At 43.4% G+C, this 16097-nt stretch overlaps 1 protein-coding gene and 1 pseudogene across 1 annotated transcript; both read right to left on the reverse strand.

Moving 5' to 3' along the window:
* Positions 1 to 1129: 1129 nt before the first annotated feature.
* LOC128767574 (uncharacterized) lies at positions 1130 to 15814 on the reverse strand (annotated as a pseudogene).
* Positions 10267 to 14606, reverse strand: pmt (phosphoethanolamine methyltransferase). Its single transcript, XM_053879684.1, has 11 exons — positions 14416 to 14606; positions 14141 to 14296; positions 12780 to 12916; positions 12554 to 12702; positions 12180 to 12368; positions 11538 to 11627; positions 11357 to 11446; positions 11164 to 11286; positions 10962 to 11093; positions 10727 to 10843; positions 10267 to 10439 (listed from the first exon to the last, which is right to left on the reverse strand). The coding sequence occupies exons 1-11, from the start codon at positions 14604 to 14606 to the stop codon at positions 10329 to 10331; spliced, it is 1485 nt and encodes a 494-aa protein (XP_053735659.1). The 3' UTR covers positions 10267 to 10328.
* Positions 15815 to 16097: the final 283 nt, after the last annotated feature.

Genomic DNA, 16097 nt, shown 5'->3' on the forward strand with positions numbered 1-16097 from the left:
ACTGTCATTGCCTCGAAGTTACGCAAGTTAATAGCACACCTCAACATTCAGTTTGCAGGAATGTATATGTGATAACAATTGTGATAAAAGTAATAGATAGTGAGGGCGCTAGAACGCTATGGCAACACACGCGTGCTGACGAAAGTAAAAACAACCGATGCAGATGTGTCACGGTCGTTGCTATACAGTAGATGATGAAGTGCGAAAGTGGAGAAAAACCAACGGAAGGAGCAACCGATGCGCAAGAGGATGCGCCAGGTGTTGCATGACAATGAAGGGCCGCGCTCAGAATCTCAGTGGAATTTTGACGGGTTCTCACCTGAGATTTTCCCTTTAAGTCACTCAGCATTCTGCAAAGGAACGATGGAACGAGGAATGAGCAAAATGCAACTCTTTATTTAAATCGATATTAAAGCTTTTTAGTCTTAAAAAGTTTCCTATTTCACGCGCAGGGTTGACGCAGAATTGCACTTAAATGCTGCCATCTCGTGGATAAAGAAATTATTACACCCCATAGACGTTTAGGAATCAGTCAATAAAAGGACTTTTCTACTACCTTTATTCACTTTATCTCAATACGCAGCATTAACACAAGTAAAAATGGTGTAGAAAAACATTCCTCTTCAGTCACCGCGATGATGAATGGAAATGTGACGGTTTTATTGGGTGTGTGTTTTCTGGAAATCTGAGATAACCGATCATTTTTATATCACTTGCGGGGAGGATATCACTTTCACCAGTATTTGGAGCTGTTATTCAGCATTTCCTTGAAGGACCAACAGCATGTTTACACCAGCGGTGCCCAACGTTTTTAACTGTTTGTGTTTGTCCTGTATTGAGAGCGACCTTGTCACCCAAAGTGCTTTTTTAAAATAATATATATTTGTGACACACACGCCAAAGTCATAGCGCCATATATAATAAAAATATACAGTAGAATCTAATAGAAATTACTTTAAGGAAATTACTTTAAGATATTATTTTGATGCAAAGCTACTGTCTAAGGCTGTGTAAGATTTGATTAAGGAAAAAATAGACCACATGGAACTAAAAAAAACCATACAAAGTAAAGATTTATTTACTTTATTTGATTGTGAATTATGTTTTTAAATACAAAAGAAGGAGACTGTTAATTAAAGATAATAAGAATAAAGCCGAAGAAACGATGCAATAATACAAAATAACAAAAGAGATGAAAAAAACATGAAAGCAAAACAAAAAAGGTTTAAAATCAAACTGAAAAGGCTGGAAAAAGTTGACACAAAAGAAAATGAAAAAAAAAAAAAATTCAAACCAGTACTAAACAGTAACCACTTAACCTTCTTATTATAAAAATAATCCTACATTTCTGACGAACAGTCAGGTCATTGACCCACCAGGAGTAACAAGCTGATCATCAGACACGTCTTGACTCTGAGTTTCAAACCACGTCACTGCATCTTGCATCTTCACTCTGGTACCTTGGTGGTGCTGGGCCCGCCTGTGCTGACGTAGCCAGAACCGAACATCTTCTCGTAGCGCAGGATGCCTCGGCTGGTGTACTGCTTGTTGTTGAAGCCCGAGGCACCTTCTCCAGAAGCCAGCAGATCTGATTGGGATTGTTCTTCATCTGGAGTACAGCACAAGCCCTTAGTGCACTGCATATTTTAAGATGCTATGATGGAGGTCAGCAAAATAGAGGATTGTCTTCTTGTAAATATAATACTTCAGTGGAACAGCCTTGCGAGTGAGAGTTATCATGCACTTCCTGAATGAGTGGACACCATGTCGAGTCTGTCGCATGAATCTTCCCACCTGGATATACGCCTGAACTCTCCTCTTCATGACTACGTCAAAGCCGAATCTGTGCTCTGGTGTTTCCTGCATTTGAGCCGCCGATATCAGCTGGCTGTACTGCGCCTCGGTGCGGTAGCAGGTGGGGTTGAAATCCCTCTTGCTGTCGCCTGCAGTGGATTTCACAACACGCTGGTTGCTTCAGTGGAACCTGGACCTGAGGGCTGCTCCTTCAGTGAGGCCTCACCTGAGCGGTGGTTGCAGGACTCTCTGAAGAAGAGTGAGCCGCCTGGTCGCAGCCACGACAGCATTTTGCCCATCAAGCTGGGGAGCTCCTCGTCACTCACATACATGAGGAGCCAGTTGGAGAAGATGAAGTCGATGCTGGAGAGAGGAGGGAGGAAATGTGAGTGCTGGTTGACACTCTCATGACTGTTTGGATAAGTGGTTAGACATTAAGAAGAGCTGGGGAATTATGACACAGGAAATATAGGGCATCTAGTCCAGTCTAGTTATACATTTAAAAAGCTGCCACAATCACAAAATAAGCGTATTTCTGAATATATTTGAATAGCAGTGAAATATACCCTACGTCCCTCGTTTGATGGGTAGATGAGGTCTCATGACACAGTATTGAAGAGTCGATGAGGTTTCATGAAACAGTGTCCTGTTTTTCAGAGGCCACCAGATGTTCAGGGGCTAAAATGGTGGCTGTAATTCAGGGAATAACATTTCTAGTGAGCTTCACACCCTGCTCTTTTGTATGTGTATTTAATGAATGAATGTTTATTTCATTTTCCTCCTATTACATTTACACAGGCATTAAGCCAATACCGTAACAAGCCAAGTCAAATATTGTATACAATATTCCTCTCACCTGCACGAATTATTTTCAGGATGAAATAAACAAACGTGAACAGGGAAAGGATAGAAATGTCTGTGCGTTGCCATAGCAACACATCAAAAACAAGTGATATTTTGTTGCAAAGCAACAAGAACAAAATTAGAATAGTACAGATTTGTATGTGATGGAGTACTACTCGCTCTCAGTCTCTGCTGTCAGGACTCATCTCAGTCTCGGTCATGTTCATCCACACCACACTCCGTCATCCATGTCTTCAAGGACCTTGACCTTGGTGCACTGGTGCACAGTCACGTTGGAAGAGGATGGGGCCCGCTGCAAACTGTTCCCACAAGATTTGGGAGCATGGAAGGGTCCAAAAGATCTTGGTATCTGGAAGCATTCAAAGTTCCTTTTACTGGAACTAACTAATATACTGTTCTCCTGGCAACCTCCAAACACAGACTGGGCTGTCAGATCAGCAATTGGAAAAGTCAGATGTTCTATAGTCCAGTGGTGGCTGCTTTACACCACGGCATCCGGCGCTTTGCATTCCACTTGGTGATGTATGGCTTGGATGCAGTACTCAGCCTTGGAAAGCCATTCCATGAAGCTCTCTGCGCCCTGTCCTTGAGCTAATCTGAAGGCCACATGAAGTTTGGGGCTCTGTAGCAATTGACCGTGCAGAAAGTCGGCGACCTTTTTGACCTATGTGCCACAACATCCACTGACCCCTCACCGACCACTCTGTGGCTGAGTTGCTGTTGCTCCCAAACTCTTCCACGCTCTTATAATAAAGCTGACAGTTGACAGTGGAATATTTAAGAGCGAGGAAATGTCATGACTGGATCTGTTGCACAGGTGGCATCCGATGACTGTTCCACGCTGGAATTCACCGAGCTCATTAGAGCGGCCCATCCTTCCACAAATGTTTGTCAGAACAGTCAGCAGGCCCAGGTGCTTGGTTTGATACACTGGATTCTGATCATTTGGATGGGTGAGCAAATACTTGTGCTCACGTGGTGTAAGATGTCATTGCTCTTGTGGTTACGTTACAACCGACCAATCAACAGCAGACTCCTCACACATCTCTGTACATCGTGAGCTTGTTGCTTTGTTGTGGAAGCTTCTTTACTAGTACAAGGTAGCGACCAGCTAGCAACAACACGTTAGAGTTAAGCTACGTAATTCAACTGCAAAGTTTAAGCGGCCTCAAGTGCACGGTTCAGCTTTGCTTTTCGGCTTATGTTTCTCTTTGTTTTTCACGGGGTCTTATAGGGAGAGGTGGAGCCCTCCTGTGTGGAGAGTAGGGATGGGCGATATGGACAAAAAAATGATCACAATAAATGTTGTCATTTCGTCGATAACGACAATCATCACAATAAATCCATTTTCATTCTCTTCCATGTGTTGGACACTGCAGTCTCTCTTGAAACTGTTTCATGATAAAACGTATTAGTGGAGTTTGTCTCCAACATCATGATTTGTTGATCTTTCTATATAATGGTTAACCAAGTGTAGAGATGAGAAATTCAATCTATGGTGTCTGACAGGCTGCTCTGCCAGCTTTATTTAGGGGTTAAATGGAGCCGTCTGTCTGCTGTGTCTCATGTCTCTGAACAGTTGACTTGAACTATGGAGCAGACACATTTCCTAGATGCTACTGAAGAAACATTAGAAATCATGTGGAGAATCATATTCTATTCTCCAAATCATGACACAAACTATCAGTCCGTTTCACAATTCTCTCTCCTAACATGCTAGTGTTCCATTGCCTTACTGAAGATTTCACTAATACTTTGAGGCTTTAGAATTTGTTGATGGTCCCTAACTGGTGGCAGCTCGTGGCATTAGAGCTGCCTGTGAGAGTGTGTGAGCCATCAGTGAAGCCTAAAGAGGACACCGCTGCCAATATCCAATATCCAACTGTTGTCACCTTGGCAGCGGGAGAGCTGCATGTGTTGATGTGAACCAAGGCAGACGAGTGCGTCAGAGAACCTATGAGGACCACTCCATCTCACAAAAGAAACAGGGATCCAGAGACTCAGAGTCGACCAGTGTCAAGGTTCCTTGGATTAAAAATAAGTTTTAAACTACGATGGTGAACCAAACTCCACCAAATTCTCCACCTGTCAAACGGCGTGGAGCTGCACCGCCATGGTCTTGTCCTATCCATGTATGCAAGTCCAATGCAACGAGTGAGCCTTGTGTTTATCAAATTCATCGTGAGATGCTGAATTGCCATTGTGGAGATTGTTTTGCCGTTTTTTTGTGAACGATCGATCGCTCTCAGGCACGAGGCAGGCGCTCGGAGTGGAGTTTCTATGACATAGAACCAACAATTTCCAACCTGTTCTGGGGCAGTTCCAGCTTTGTGACATCTGCTTGTACAAAGGTAGCGTTGCCATGGTGCCCATTGTTCTCCCTGTTCTTCTCCACAAAGCTCTCCATGAAGTCCACAGCAGTCACATGCTCGGCTTTGGTCAGCAAATGCTTGGTGTATCGACTGTAAATACAGGCATCAGCGTCACACGAGAAAATACCCATCACATGCTGCTCCACAAAATGAACCGTTCATGAAATAAAAGCGACATTTAGAATTCCTCTCTGCTCACCCAATGCCAGCACCGAGCTCCAGGACTTTCAATCCAGTCAGGTCCGGCAGCATGGATAGGATTTCGGGCATCTCCTGCTGACTCAGCTCTTTTGCGCGGGAGTCCAGCATCATCTCCTCCACTGTCGCGTCTCTGGAGTGCTCCTTCCAAAACTCTGTCATGTTGTCACGAACTTGAACGAGAACGTTCATGGTTGGAGAAGCCAAGTATCACTCAAATCTGCGTGCTTATTGTTAAGTCATTTTAAATTCAGGGTCACTGTTAATTTTGACAAGCAGGCAGTGGAGGCGACGCGAGGTGAGGAGGAAGAGAGAAACCGTACTCACATCATTCGAGTGGCAGCGAAACAGACAGCCGGTGTCTCTCTTCTCTCTCAGCAGCCGAGTTGTGCGAACCTCTGTCCTGTGAAGGTGGAGAGCATGTGCTGACATGCATGACCTTTCACTCAGTTTCTACATCATCATGGCACACACAAGAGTCTGGGAACAACAACCAAGAGGGTGTGACTTGGAAGAATGCACGAAGCTGGTTAAGGTGGAGGCAGACTTGTTAATATGCAATGTAGCGTAAATGTAATGATCATTAAATCGGCAAAGAGAAATGTGTTTAGCTTCTTAAATGAATTAAATGAGCAGAATGATGCAATGGAAAGGCAAACCAGGTCATTTGTCCAGTCCAGTCAAAACAGAAACAGGAAATAATCACTGCCATAAATCAACTTCCAAGGAACTGTGGAGACAAACTGTAAATGTGATAATGTTTTGAATCTTTTCTCATTCACTTCCCCAAAGCCGCCTCTTCTTCGTGTCTGTGTTATCGAAGCCCCGTGCTGCTACTGCCACCCACTGTCTGACTGAACTCACTGCACTCTGCTCATTAGATTATGAAGACAGAATATTTGTGATGGGCGATAATATTAGGAGGGAAATACAGTGCGAGCAGTTTGGCTGCGCCTTTATGGTTCTATTTCTGATAGTTCTGCAAGATTATAGAGGAAATTATTGGGCAGTAAGTAGTTGAAAACAACAATCTTCAAGTTAAACACTGAACGGACGCTGGAGTGTCATTGTTTCACCATAGTAACAAAAATGTTGCCCTTTGTTGAACTAACGGTTCAAACAGTGAAAAAAGGGGAAAAAAGCACTAGAAAACAAAGCTGAAACCCTAAAATTAAAACAGTGTAAACATGACAAACCTGGGTGCAAGTCTATATAAAACCATCTTAAAAACATTCTTAGTTTCTCTGTTCTTATGGCCATTAATATTGAACATGAGTCACAATGTTGATCATTGTTGAACATGTTCAATATTGTGACGTTCTGGGTTTTCGCGACTGTTCCTTTAAGAGCTCAGCGGTGACGCGTGACAGAGGGTCTACTGCCAGCTGACATCAATCACATTGGTGTCAGAAGTAAAACAAGCTTGAAGTCAGTTGCAGCTGCTTTGATACCTATAGACAACATGGCGAGTCATGTCATGTCGACCATAGGAATCAGGGCAGCACGCAGGAAGATTAAAGAAGAAATGTGGGACTATACAGCGGGGAGTGTTGCGGAACACAAGGGTCGTGTGAAGCAGACGGCTGAAGAGATGGCTGCCGAAGCTGGTCTTTCTCCACCAGAGGCCGGAGCATGTACAGAGGTGAGGTACTTTCTGCAGCCAATGATGGAAATGCAAATGGCGACTATGGTTCCAAGGGTGTGCAGCTCCTCGTGAAGCCACCAAACTGCTCTGGTAAGGCAGACTTCAGCTAGCTCTTTTTCCTTAGAGGTGATGCTTTAGCATGTTCGCTACCGCTTGGTCTGGAAGAAAGAGGAGCTCTCGTGGGTGCTAGTGATGTGCGACCCACTCATTTCCTTTCCGATCCGAGTCATATTCAGGCTGGCATCAGTGATACCGATATGTATGCGACGACACCTAATCATAGCTGCCTTAAGAATGCAAGGATGAGTAAGTTGTTTATTTAGTTACTCTGAAAAAAATATTCTTTTATTATTAAGAACCACTATAAATGTAATTCATGTTATGTTATTATGAAAATACTGTTTTGCTCAGAAGCTCTCCTGCCTTTGAAAAGTCTCTCTGCCAGTACAGAAGTGGCAGGTTCCCAGGCATCTCACCGACAGTTCGCTCAGGGTTGGGTCGCTTGATTTGACCAGCACATCCCTTTCTCAGGGAATGACTTTTTCTTCTAGAGTACCGACATTCAATGAGCACATCACCGACAGCTGACCAGTGATGTTGTCCTGACGAAACGTGCCTGTCAGAATGAGTTCATAATCCCTGCCTTTGATATTTCTGGATGTGGGAGAGCAGGACTCTGAAGTAGCAGAGCCTGAAGCCTTTACATTCTTCAAACATCTTAACAAGAACAGTCTCTGTCACTTATTTTCTTCCTGGGAGTTTATATTGTGGGTCACAAATCCTTTGAAACCTTGGCCATCCACTATGGACAGAGGCTGGAGACCCCTTGAAATCATCTTCCCCAGGGATCTTGTGAGTGCTGCAGCTCTTGGGGAATCCTCTTAAAACAATATAAAACTATAGAGATAAACAAATGATGGGACTACTCCACACTGAATACTGAATCTTATTCAGTTATGTATGCCTACAAAAAGGGGGTACAAACAATTATACTGGCAACTGAAATGGCTGGTAGAATATTTATTTGGCTCAATATTTACACGGTTCAATGAATTAAAGTCAGTTATTACCTAACAGCGGCGCTGATGCAAGTAGTCCAGAGCAACTTGTTGTGAAACGTGGTTCGTCGTTTGTTCTGTGGAACTGGTTTGGCTTCTCTGCGAGTGACTTCGATCAGACTTGTCCTGTATGCAAAGTTTACCACAAAAATAAGCCAGCGAGGGATGGAAACACCACAAATTTATTCCACCTTTGAAGATTTAATCACAAGCCGCTATACGGCAAAAGCCAGCAGATGTGCTGTTAAAGAGCTGCAGCTGCGCCAGCGTCATCTGCAGCCGCCACTGAAATGGAAACGACTCAGCTAGCAATTGCTACATCTTTACACCAGTCTTTGCTGTATTCACGATGCCTTCAAGGAACCCGAAGGCCAGACTGCACCATGGTTTGAAGATCTCACCCCATACATCTTCAAAGTGGAACACCGGGCGGGCGCCAGACATGACAACGTGTTTCGACGGCCCGGTGCAAGTGATGATATTGTGGAAAGAGGGAGGCAGATCACAGAAAGGAAGAAACACAGAGTGGAGAGCACAGCAGAGCCAAGACAAGGTGCAGTGGATGGAGAAATTTGAGGCTCTGAGGATGAGCCTGGAAAGAGCCGAGCACAGAGAAGTAAGGTGGCAGATCATGGTTCCTAAAACTCTTAGGCAAGCAGTGCTTTCATTCTCTCTGGGCATTTTGGGGTCAGACCCAACAAGGGTTCTGTTGGGGTCAGCAGAGGTGAGATGTGGAGAACTTCTGTGGGCGATGGGACCACTGCTCAGCATGCAACGGCCCAGACGGGTCGGTCCCATGCCCAGCTTCAACAGCCAGCAGTGGGAGCTGGGAGTAGATGATGTAATGGGTCCATGTCCTCTCACCCACTAAGGAAATAGTTTTGTCCTGGTTGCTGTATACTATTTCACAAAGTGGCCAGAGGCCTTTGCCATTCCAGATCAAGCATCAGAGAGGATAGTGAATGAGCCAAAGTTGCTTCCAACGTTTGGATCACTTGCGCTCAAGCAGACGAGTCTTGGACATGACGTCATACTTCATTTGTCAGCAACACATTTTTATTTGATCAAGATATATTTTTTCCAAGAATGTATTCATTTTAAGAAAGTGTTGACTAATTAAAAAAAAGCTGTAATAATAGCATTAACGTGACCTTTGCTCTGAGTTCACATCTGAGCTCACGTCGTCCAAGTGAATGTAGTCGCAAAGGCGCAAAATTGCACTCGAATGCTGCCATCTGGTGGACAAAAAGAATTCCTACACCCCACAGACACTTGGAGATCAGTCAACAGAAGAACCTTCTACTACCTGTATTAACTTCTATAAGCAGCATCAACACAATTTTACTCTCAAATATTGTGTAGTAAAATATGGCGTGGAAGAATTATTCTTCTGAAAACCACCTTCAATAATCGTCGCTCTTCAGTCACCGCGATGATGAATGGAAATGTGACGGTTTTATTGGGTGTGTGTTTTCTGGAAATCTGAGATAACCGATCATTTTTATATCACTTGCGGGGAGGATATCACTTTCACCAGTATTTGGAGCTGTTATTCAGCATTTCCTTGAAGGATCAACAGCATGTTTACACCAGCGGTGCCCAACGTTTTTAACTGTTTGTGTTTGTCCTGTATTGAGAGCGACTGGTTCACCTCGTCACCCAAAGCACCTTTTTAAAATGATATATTTGTGACACACATGCCAAAGTCATAGCGCCACCTACAATGAAAATAAACAGTAGAATCTTAAGCGAAAGGCTTTAGTGAAGTGAAATATGGCAACTTATGCAACTGATGCACTAAAAATGGACTTGAGTGAAGAGAACTGTTCTTCTCAGTTCTCTTCTAATTCAAGTTGAAAACATATTGTTTTGTATTAAGGTGATTTAGAAAACGGTTCGAACTCAAGCACACACAGCCAAATATTTGAAAGCAAACCAAAGTGATGTGTCTTTTGATCCAACTATCACCGTCACTGCCAGCTGTTTTTGTCTGTTATTATTATGAATTTAATTTTTTTCTGCTCAGCGTATTTCTTTTAAACATTTATAGCTAATACAAATGACTTTAAAGCAACTGTAAGATATTATTTTGATGCAATGCTACTCAATGAGGGTCTAAGATTTGATTCAGGAAAAAATAAACAATATGGAACTTAAAAAAAATAAAATACAAACACGTCTTTTAATGGAAGAGAAAATATCCACATCATTTTAATGTTACAAAAATCATCTAAATTTCGGACATCTTTTGATGACAAATCAAGTTTACGTCATTAAAAACTAGATAACCTCCGTGCCACTGAAGAGCAGAGGGCTAATTGCTAATGTCTATTCTGGATTTCTTTTTTTAAAGAAAAGAAGCAACCACAATGTTTGCCGTGTTATTTAAAATTTATTTCAGTCCCTTGTTGCATAAAATAGGCCCCAACGTTGCTCTCCACTGTTGGATCGCTGCAGCTTTGCACTCCAGCCGTCAACAATTGCGAAATAATCCTCCTCTGAGAATTCCTGAAAAACAACATGAGCACCGTTATGCAGCTGTTTCTACAAGCTGTATGTATTGTTCATCTTTCAGACTTGTGATTTACTTTCTTTACTGTGTAACTTAATATCATCGTGAGCCATGTGTTTGTTCCTGTCATTGTCTCTAACTAATCCATCCCTGTTTGTCTCTCCATCATCCACACGTGCTGGTCAACACCACCCATGAGCTTCTCTCTCTGCAGCGCTCAGTCGACCTCTGCCAATCTCATTTCAATTTCTGCTGCTCTGTTTGTGTTCCATCACACCCTCACCGCAATAAATTCCCTCTTGATAGCTTCTGCTCTCTGAAGCTCCGTCTCGATCACATGGACGAACTGCTTGGTCCGGTCTTCGGCCAGAACGTTTTTGAAGCCTGCCTGCTCAATGTACTGCAGAGGGAAGTGACACACAAAACACAAACCGATTTCCACTCGATATCCCTCGTACAGTCATGACTTTTGATTAAAAAAAGAAAAGTTCAGAGTATTCCAGCCAAATACAACTTACCTTTCCATACTGAGCTGGCGTGTACAGGATGTAGCCTCTCTGCTTGACGTAAGCCCTGAACTCTGGTGACCATGGTTTCTCACCACAGCAGTAGTCACTGATGAGAAGTTTCCCTCCTGGTTTCAACCAAGTCTAGACACAAACATTCCTTTTCAGAAGCCTTCAACTGAGGTGCATCGGTGAATGGTGGGCGCGAACTCACATGGAAACGTTTGAAGAGGGCGAGCTTGTCGGCGATGTGCAGGATGGTGTCCCTGCTGTAGATGACGTCAAAGGAACCTGCTGGGAAGTTTCTCTTTGTGGCATCAGCCACTTCAAATTGGACCTGGAAGTTGAACAAACCAAGCTCTTCACTTTCGACCAAACTAACTTATGGTGGAACGTTTTTCCCGTACAGATGCGACTCCCTGATTGATGGCCCTCTGCATGGCGATGTCCACCATGTTCTCTGAGAGGTCCAAGCCAAGCACTTCCACCCCGAAGGTCTAAAACACAAAAGATTATTCTTATCTTTAATTACAGTCTTGATGATTTTTTCAAATCTTTTTATTTGGATTTGTTCCAAAGGTTCCTGACCTTGGCCATGTAAAAGTCTCCGCCCCCAATTCCACAACCAACATCCAGAACCTTCTGACCCGGCTTCAAGTTCAGCATGTCGACGAACTCCTGTTGGGGAAAAGTCAGGTCATGAAATTTCTTTTTCCTTGTGGGTCATTAATGGACAGACTATGTCCACATTCAATTTCTGTTTTTATTATTTTTAGTGGTCATAAAGGCAATATAGACTAATCTATTATTTTATTTATTTCCTCAGCATACACCTATTACCTCAAAGCAACTTTAAGCTATTATTTTGATAAAAAGCTACTCAAAGAGGATGTAAGATTTGATCCAAAACAGCAACAACAACAATAATATATCTGAGGAAACAATGCAATAATACAAAATAACAAAAGAAATGAGAAAAGAATAAAAAACACAAAAGCAAAACAAAAAACAAAATTATGTTTGAAATATAACTGAAAATGCTGAAAAAAGTTCACACAAAAGAAAATGCAAAAACAATTTAAAAAGTAAACCTACATTTCTGCCGAACAGTCAGGTCATTGACCCACCACAGAGAAACAATCCAACCAGGAGTCACAAGCTGATCATCAGACACGTCTTGACTCTGAGTTTCAAACCACGTCACTGCATCTTGCATCTTCACTCTGGTACCTTGGTGGTGCTGGGCCCGCCTGTGCTGACGTAGCCAGAACCGAACATCTTCTCGTAGCGCAGGATGCCTCGGCTGGTGTACTGCTTGTTGTCCAGGAAGTGCTGGAAGGACGTGAATCCACTCTGGGAGCCTGAAGCCCGAGGCACCTTCTCCAGAAGCCAGCAGATCTGATTGGGATTGTTCTTCATCTGGAGTACAGCACAAGCCCTTAGTGCACTGCATATTTTAAGATGCTATGATGGAGGTCAGCAAAATAGAGGACTGTCTTCTTTTAAATATAATACTTCAGTGGAACAGCCTTGCGAGTGAGAGTTATCATGCACTTCCTGAATGAGTGGACACCATGTCGAGTCTGTCGCATGAATCTTCCCACCTGGATATACGCCTGAACTCTCCTCTTCATGACTACGTCAAAGCCGAATCTGTGCTCTGGTGTTTCCTGCATTTGAGCCGCCGATATCAGCTGGCTGTACTGCGCCTCGGTGCGGTAGCAGGTGGGGTTGAAATCCCTCTTGCTGTCGCCTGCAGTGGATTTCACAACACGCTGGTTGCTTCAGTGGAACCTGGAACTGAGGGCTGCTCCTTCAGTGAGGCCTCACCTGAGCGGTGGTTGCAGGACTCTCTGAAGAAGAGTGAGCCGCCTGGTCGCAGCCACGACAGCATTTTGCCCAACAAGCTGAGGAGCTCCTCGTCACTCACATACATGAGGAGCCAGTTGGAGAAGATGAAGTCGATGCTGGAGAGAGGAGGGAGGAAATGTGAGTGCTGGTTGACACTCTCATGACTGTTTGGATGAGTGCTTGTTGAACATATCTTTGACTTGCTGCAGTGCATTATGGAGTGGTGGGAAGTACAGACATTAACAAGACAACAAATAGGGACATAGGGCATCGGGTCTAGTCAAATCAAAACTGAGTCACAATCACAAAACAATTGTCATTTTACATTGATTTGAATAGCCATGAAATATACTGTACCTCCCTTGCTTGATGGGTAGATGAGGTCTCATGACGCAGTTCTGAAGGGTCAGTGAGGTTCATGAAACAGTGCTCTGATTTTCATCGGCCACCAGATGGCACTGTCTGATGCAACACATGCAGACTTGAACAACTAACTCAATGAAACCTCACATCATTTCTAGACCAAGGGCGCCATCTAGTGGCCTCAGAAAATGAGGACACTGTTTCACCAACTCTGCAGTACTGTTTCATGATACCTCATCTACCCAGCACTAGCTTTAACCACAGAGAAGCTCAATGCTAAAATTAGCCTCCAGGGGCTAAAATGGTGGGCGTAAATTCAGGGAAAGAAGTTTCTATTGAGCTTCACACCCGGCTCTTTTGTGTATGTATTGAATGAATGAATGTTTATTTCATTTTCATCCTGTTACATTTACACCGGCAGTAGGTCAATACCGTAACAAGCCAAGTCAAATATTGTGTACACCTGTGGATGAAATCAACAAAAGTCAAAGGATAGAAACGGACAAGTGACACTTTGTTGCAGAGCAACAAGAAAAACCTGAGGACAGTACGGAATTGCAGGTTATGGAGTTCTACGCCCAGTTTTAGTTATTTGTTGATACGTTACGGCAGTGCATGTGTTTGTATTACAACTGACCAGTCAACATCCAGTGCCAGACTCATCACACATCTACCTCATTGTGTGATCATTGTGAGTTTGTAGCAGTGTTGGGGAAGCTGCTTTAAAAGTACTTGGTAATGACCAGCTAGCAACAACACATTAGAGTTAAGCTACGTAGTTCAACTACAAAGCTTAAGTGGCCTCAACTGCACGGTTCAGCTTTGCTTTTTGGCTTATGTTTCTCTTTGTTTTGCTGTCTGGCCCTCAAGCTCTCGGCCGTCGGTGTGGAGGAGAACTGGTTCTCAACTGACCAAAATAAAGGTTAAACAAACTTAATGCTAAAGTTTTGAAAAAACGACAACCAACAATTTCCAACCTGTTCTGGGGCAGTTCCAGCTTTGTGACATCTGCTTGTACAAAGGTAGCGTTGCCATGGTGCCCATTGTTCTCCCTGTTCTTCTCCACAAAGCTCTCCATGAAGTCCACAGCAGTCACATGCTCGGCTTTGGTCAGCAAATGCTTGGTGTATCGACTGTAAATACAGGCATCAGCGTCACACGAGAAAATACCCATCACATGCTGCTCCACAAAATGAACCGTTCATGAAATAAAAGCGATCTGAAATGACATTTAGAATTCCTCTCTGCTCACCCAATGCCAGCACCGAGCTCCAGCACTTTCAATCCAGTCAGGTCCGGCAGCATGGATAGGATTTCGGGCATCTCCTGCTGAGTCAGCTCTTTTGCGCGGGAGTCCAGCATCATCTCCTCCACTGTCGCGTCTCTGGAGTGCTCCTTCCAAAACACTGTCATGTTGTCACGAACTTGAACGAGAACGTTCATGGTTGGAGAAGCCAAGTGTCACGTTCCATTTCAGCGAATCAAATCTGCGTGCTTATTGTCCAAACAAATTATTCAACTTGCTGTTGTCAATTGGTGATCAAGACTAAGTAAACAAGGCATTTAAACATGCAACGTAAAAGCACAAACACATCACCGCCGTACGAGTCAATGTAGAAATGAGAAGAACGTCTATTTTGAGGTATTTGTTGCTTAATATAGCCCTCGCAGAGAGAAAGCACAAGCTTTAACTTTGAGAAAAGGAAACAGTTTTAAGCATCTGAGAAAGGGAATTAGTCCCATGTGTCGCTGGAAACATATACCATAATAAAAGTAATAGACAAGCAACATGAGAAGTTATAAAATATCCACCTCAACTCAATCAATTGTGAAACATAGATCCAAACTTGTGACATTCAAAACCATTTATCACATACACTATATCACAATATACTTTTTTTGTAGTAACAGTAGTAGTAGTAATAATAAGAATAATATTATTCAATATTTTATCAAAAAGTCTTTCTAAACACTCAAGGACACTGTACATGTTCAACACTGCTATAGCCCTAACCCAGACCACCAGAGAGCAGACTAATGTTTTAAAACAACAGTAAATGGGCAACAAAATAGATGTGTTTGAGCTGGGAACTGAAGTCTGGGAGTGAGTCTGTGTATTCAAATCTGGAACAGCAGTTTGACGACATTCCAGCATCACAGTACAGCAACTGAAGTAGGAGGGTAAATGTGAGTTGAAATGGAGTTAAAACATCTTAACTGAAGTATTTGTATATTTATATAGTGCCATATTGTGTCATACCTTTTTCCATTTTGTTGGACTGAAGCAGCACCAGTTTAATTAAAAAACAGTTCGACAAGCTCTGGGCCTGGACTTTAACAAAAGTCTCATCACCCTATGTTGCAGCTACCTAAATATCTGAAGCTTAAAGGAGGTGGTCAGTAAGTGTCCAATCTGGGGACGGGGGACGCGGAGGAGGGCGACGGCATGAATATTCATCAGGGGGCAAAAGTCATTTTAAATTCAGGGTCACTGATAATTTTTACAAGCAGGCGGTGGAGGCGACGTGAGGTGAGGAGGAAGAGAGAAAACATACTCACTGTCATTGGAGTGGCAGCGAAGCAGACAGCTGGTGTTTCTCGTGTCTCTCAGCAGCAGAGTTGTGCTGACCTGTACTAAGCGTGCGCTGGTATTTGTCGCTTGCACAGCATTGCGTCATGCAGCTGCAAACCTCTGTCCTGTGAAGGCGGAGAGCATGCTGATATAACACCATGCTGACCTTCATGACCCTTCACACAGTTCCTACGTCATCATGGCACACACAAGAGCCTGGGACTAGTCCATTTGCACTGTTCTACAGCAAGCAACGCCGACAGATTTGACGATCAGGAGGCAAAGACTTTCAGAAACAAAGCAGCCAAGAAGGTGTGACTTGGGAGGATGCACAGAACAGGTTCAGGTGGAGGCGGACTTGT

This window comes from Synchiropus splendidus, chromosome 11, assembly GCF_027744825.2.
Source record: "Synchiropus splendidus isolate RoL2022-P1 chromosome 11, RoL_Sspl_1.0, whole genome shotgun sequence".
NCBI classification, from domain to species: Eukaryota; Metazoa; Chordata; class Actinopteri; order Syngnathiformes; family Callionymidae; genus Synchiropus; species Synchiropus splendidus.

What these genes read in the sequence shown, in the direction of transcription:
- pmt (XM_053879684.1), bottom strand. Translation starts at nt 14,606, where the DNA reads ATGAACGTTCTCGTTCAAGTTCGTGACAACATGACAGTGTTTTGGAAG. An exon ending in GTCCTGCAACCACCGCTCAG is followed by an intron (nt 12,703 to 12,779) that starts GTGAGGCCTCAC and finishes AATCCACTGCAG; the next exon opens with GCGACAGCAAGAGGGATTTC. An exon ending in CGCCAGCTCAGTATGGAAAG is followed by an intron (nt 10,844 to 10,961) that starts GTAAGTTGTATT and finishes TTCCCTCTGCAG; the next exon opens with TACATTGAGCAGGCAGGCTT.